Source organism: Malurus melanocephalus, unplaced genomic scaffold, assembly GCF_030028575.1.
Source record: "Malurus melanocephalus ecotype Western Australia unplaced genomic scaffold, MMel_1.1 scaffold_10369, whole genome shotgun sequence".
In the NCBI taxonomy this organism is placed as follows: domain Eukaryota; kingdom Metazoa; phylum Chordata; class Aves; order Passeriformes; family Maluridae; genus Malurus; species Malurus melanocephalus.
Window position 1 is genome coordinate 1 of NW_026633599.1, and position 1029 is coordinate 1029.

General features: G+C 67.6%; 1 protein-coding gene across 1 annotated transcript; it reads left to right on the forward strand.

Annotated features, from left to right (window-relative positions):
* The first annotated feature begins 50 nt into the window (after positions 1-50).
* On the forward strand, positions 51-1018 carry ADPRM (ADP-ribose/CDP-alcohol diphosphatase, manganese dependent). Its single transcript, XM_057389593.1, has one exon. The coding sequence runs from the start codon at positions 72-74 to the stop codon at positions 765-767; it is 696 nt and encodes a 231-aa protein (XP_057245576.1). The 5' UTR covers positions 51-71; the 3' UTR covers positions 768-1018.
* Positions 1019-1029: the final 11 nt, after the last annotated feature.

Here is a 1029-nt window from a genome sequence, read left to right on the forward strand (position 1 = left end):
CGCCACAGCTCCGCCGCCCCCGCCATGTTCCCGCTGGCCGCGCCGCCCCTTCCGCCCCGCCCGCGGCCGCCATGGAGGTGGCGCCGCGCGTCGCCTTTGGGGTTATTGCCGACATCCAGTTCGCGGACGCGGAAGACGGGCACGACTTCGGCGGCAGCCGGCGGCGCTACTATCGGCACAGCCTGCGCCTGCTGCGGGAGGCGGTGCGGGCGTGGGCCGGCGAGAGCCCGCCGATAGACTGCGTGCTGCAGCTGGGCGACAGCATCGACGGGCAGAACGCACGGCGCGGCGAGGCCGAGAGCGCCTTGCAGCAAGTGCTGGSTGTCCTGGGGCAGCTGCCGGTGCCGGTGCACCACGCTTGGGGCAACCACGAGCTCTACAACTTCAGCCGGGCCCAGCTGGTGCACACCGGGCTGTACAGCCGCCCCGCGGGGGGCTCGGACGGACCCCCGGACAGGCACTGTCACGCCTATCACTGCAGCCTGGCCGCAGGGCTCCGCCTCGTCGTGCTCGACACCTACGACCTGAGCACCCTGGGCAGGGACCCCGACAGCCCCTGCTACCAGGAGGCCCTGCGGGTGCTGCAGGAGAAGAACCCCAACGATGACTTCAACAGCCCCGCAGGTACCTCCGGCTCGGCAGGGGCGCGGGCGGCCGAACCTTCGCTGTCCCGAGCTCCCGGTGCTGACAGCGGGATGCCAGGGGMTCAGGCATGTACCCCATTGCTGCCCACCTCTGCCGCCTCCCTGTCACCAGTGCGGCTGTAGGCGGGCACAGGAGATGCTCCCCCGTACATCTGTGCTGTCCCGGTGTCTGGGCTGTGTCTGGGCTGTGCGCTGTACCCCGCAGTATCGGAACACGAGGCAGCTGCTGCTGAAGCGGCTGTTGTAGAGCACCGAGTTGTGCCCACACTGTCCCATGCTGAGGGAACACCCAACAGCAGAAACACTGTGTAGTGTGACCAAAACTTCCAAAGACACTAACAAATAATCTTCGTGCAAGGAGGCTGAAGTTTTGATCCAGGAAATG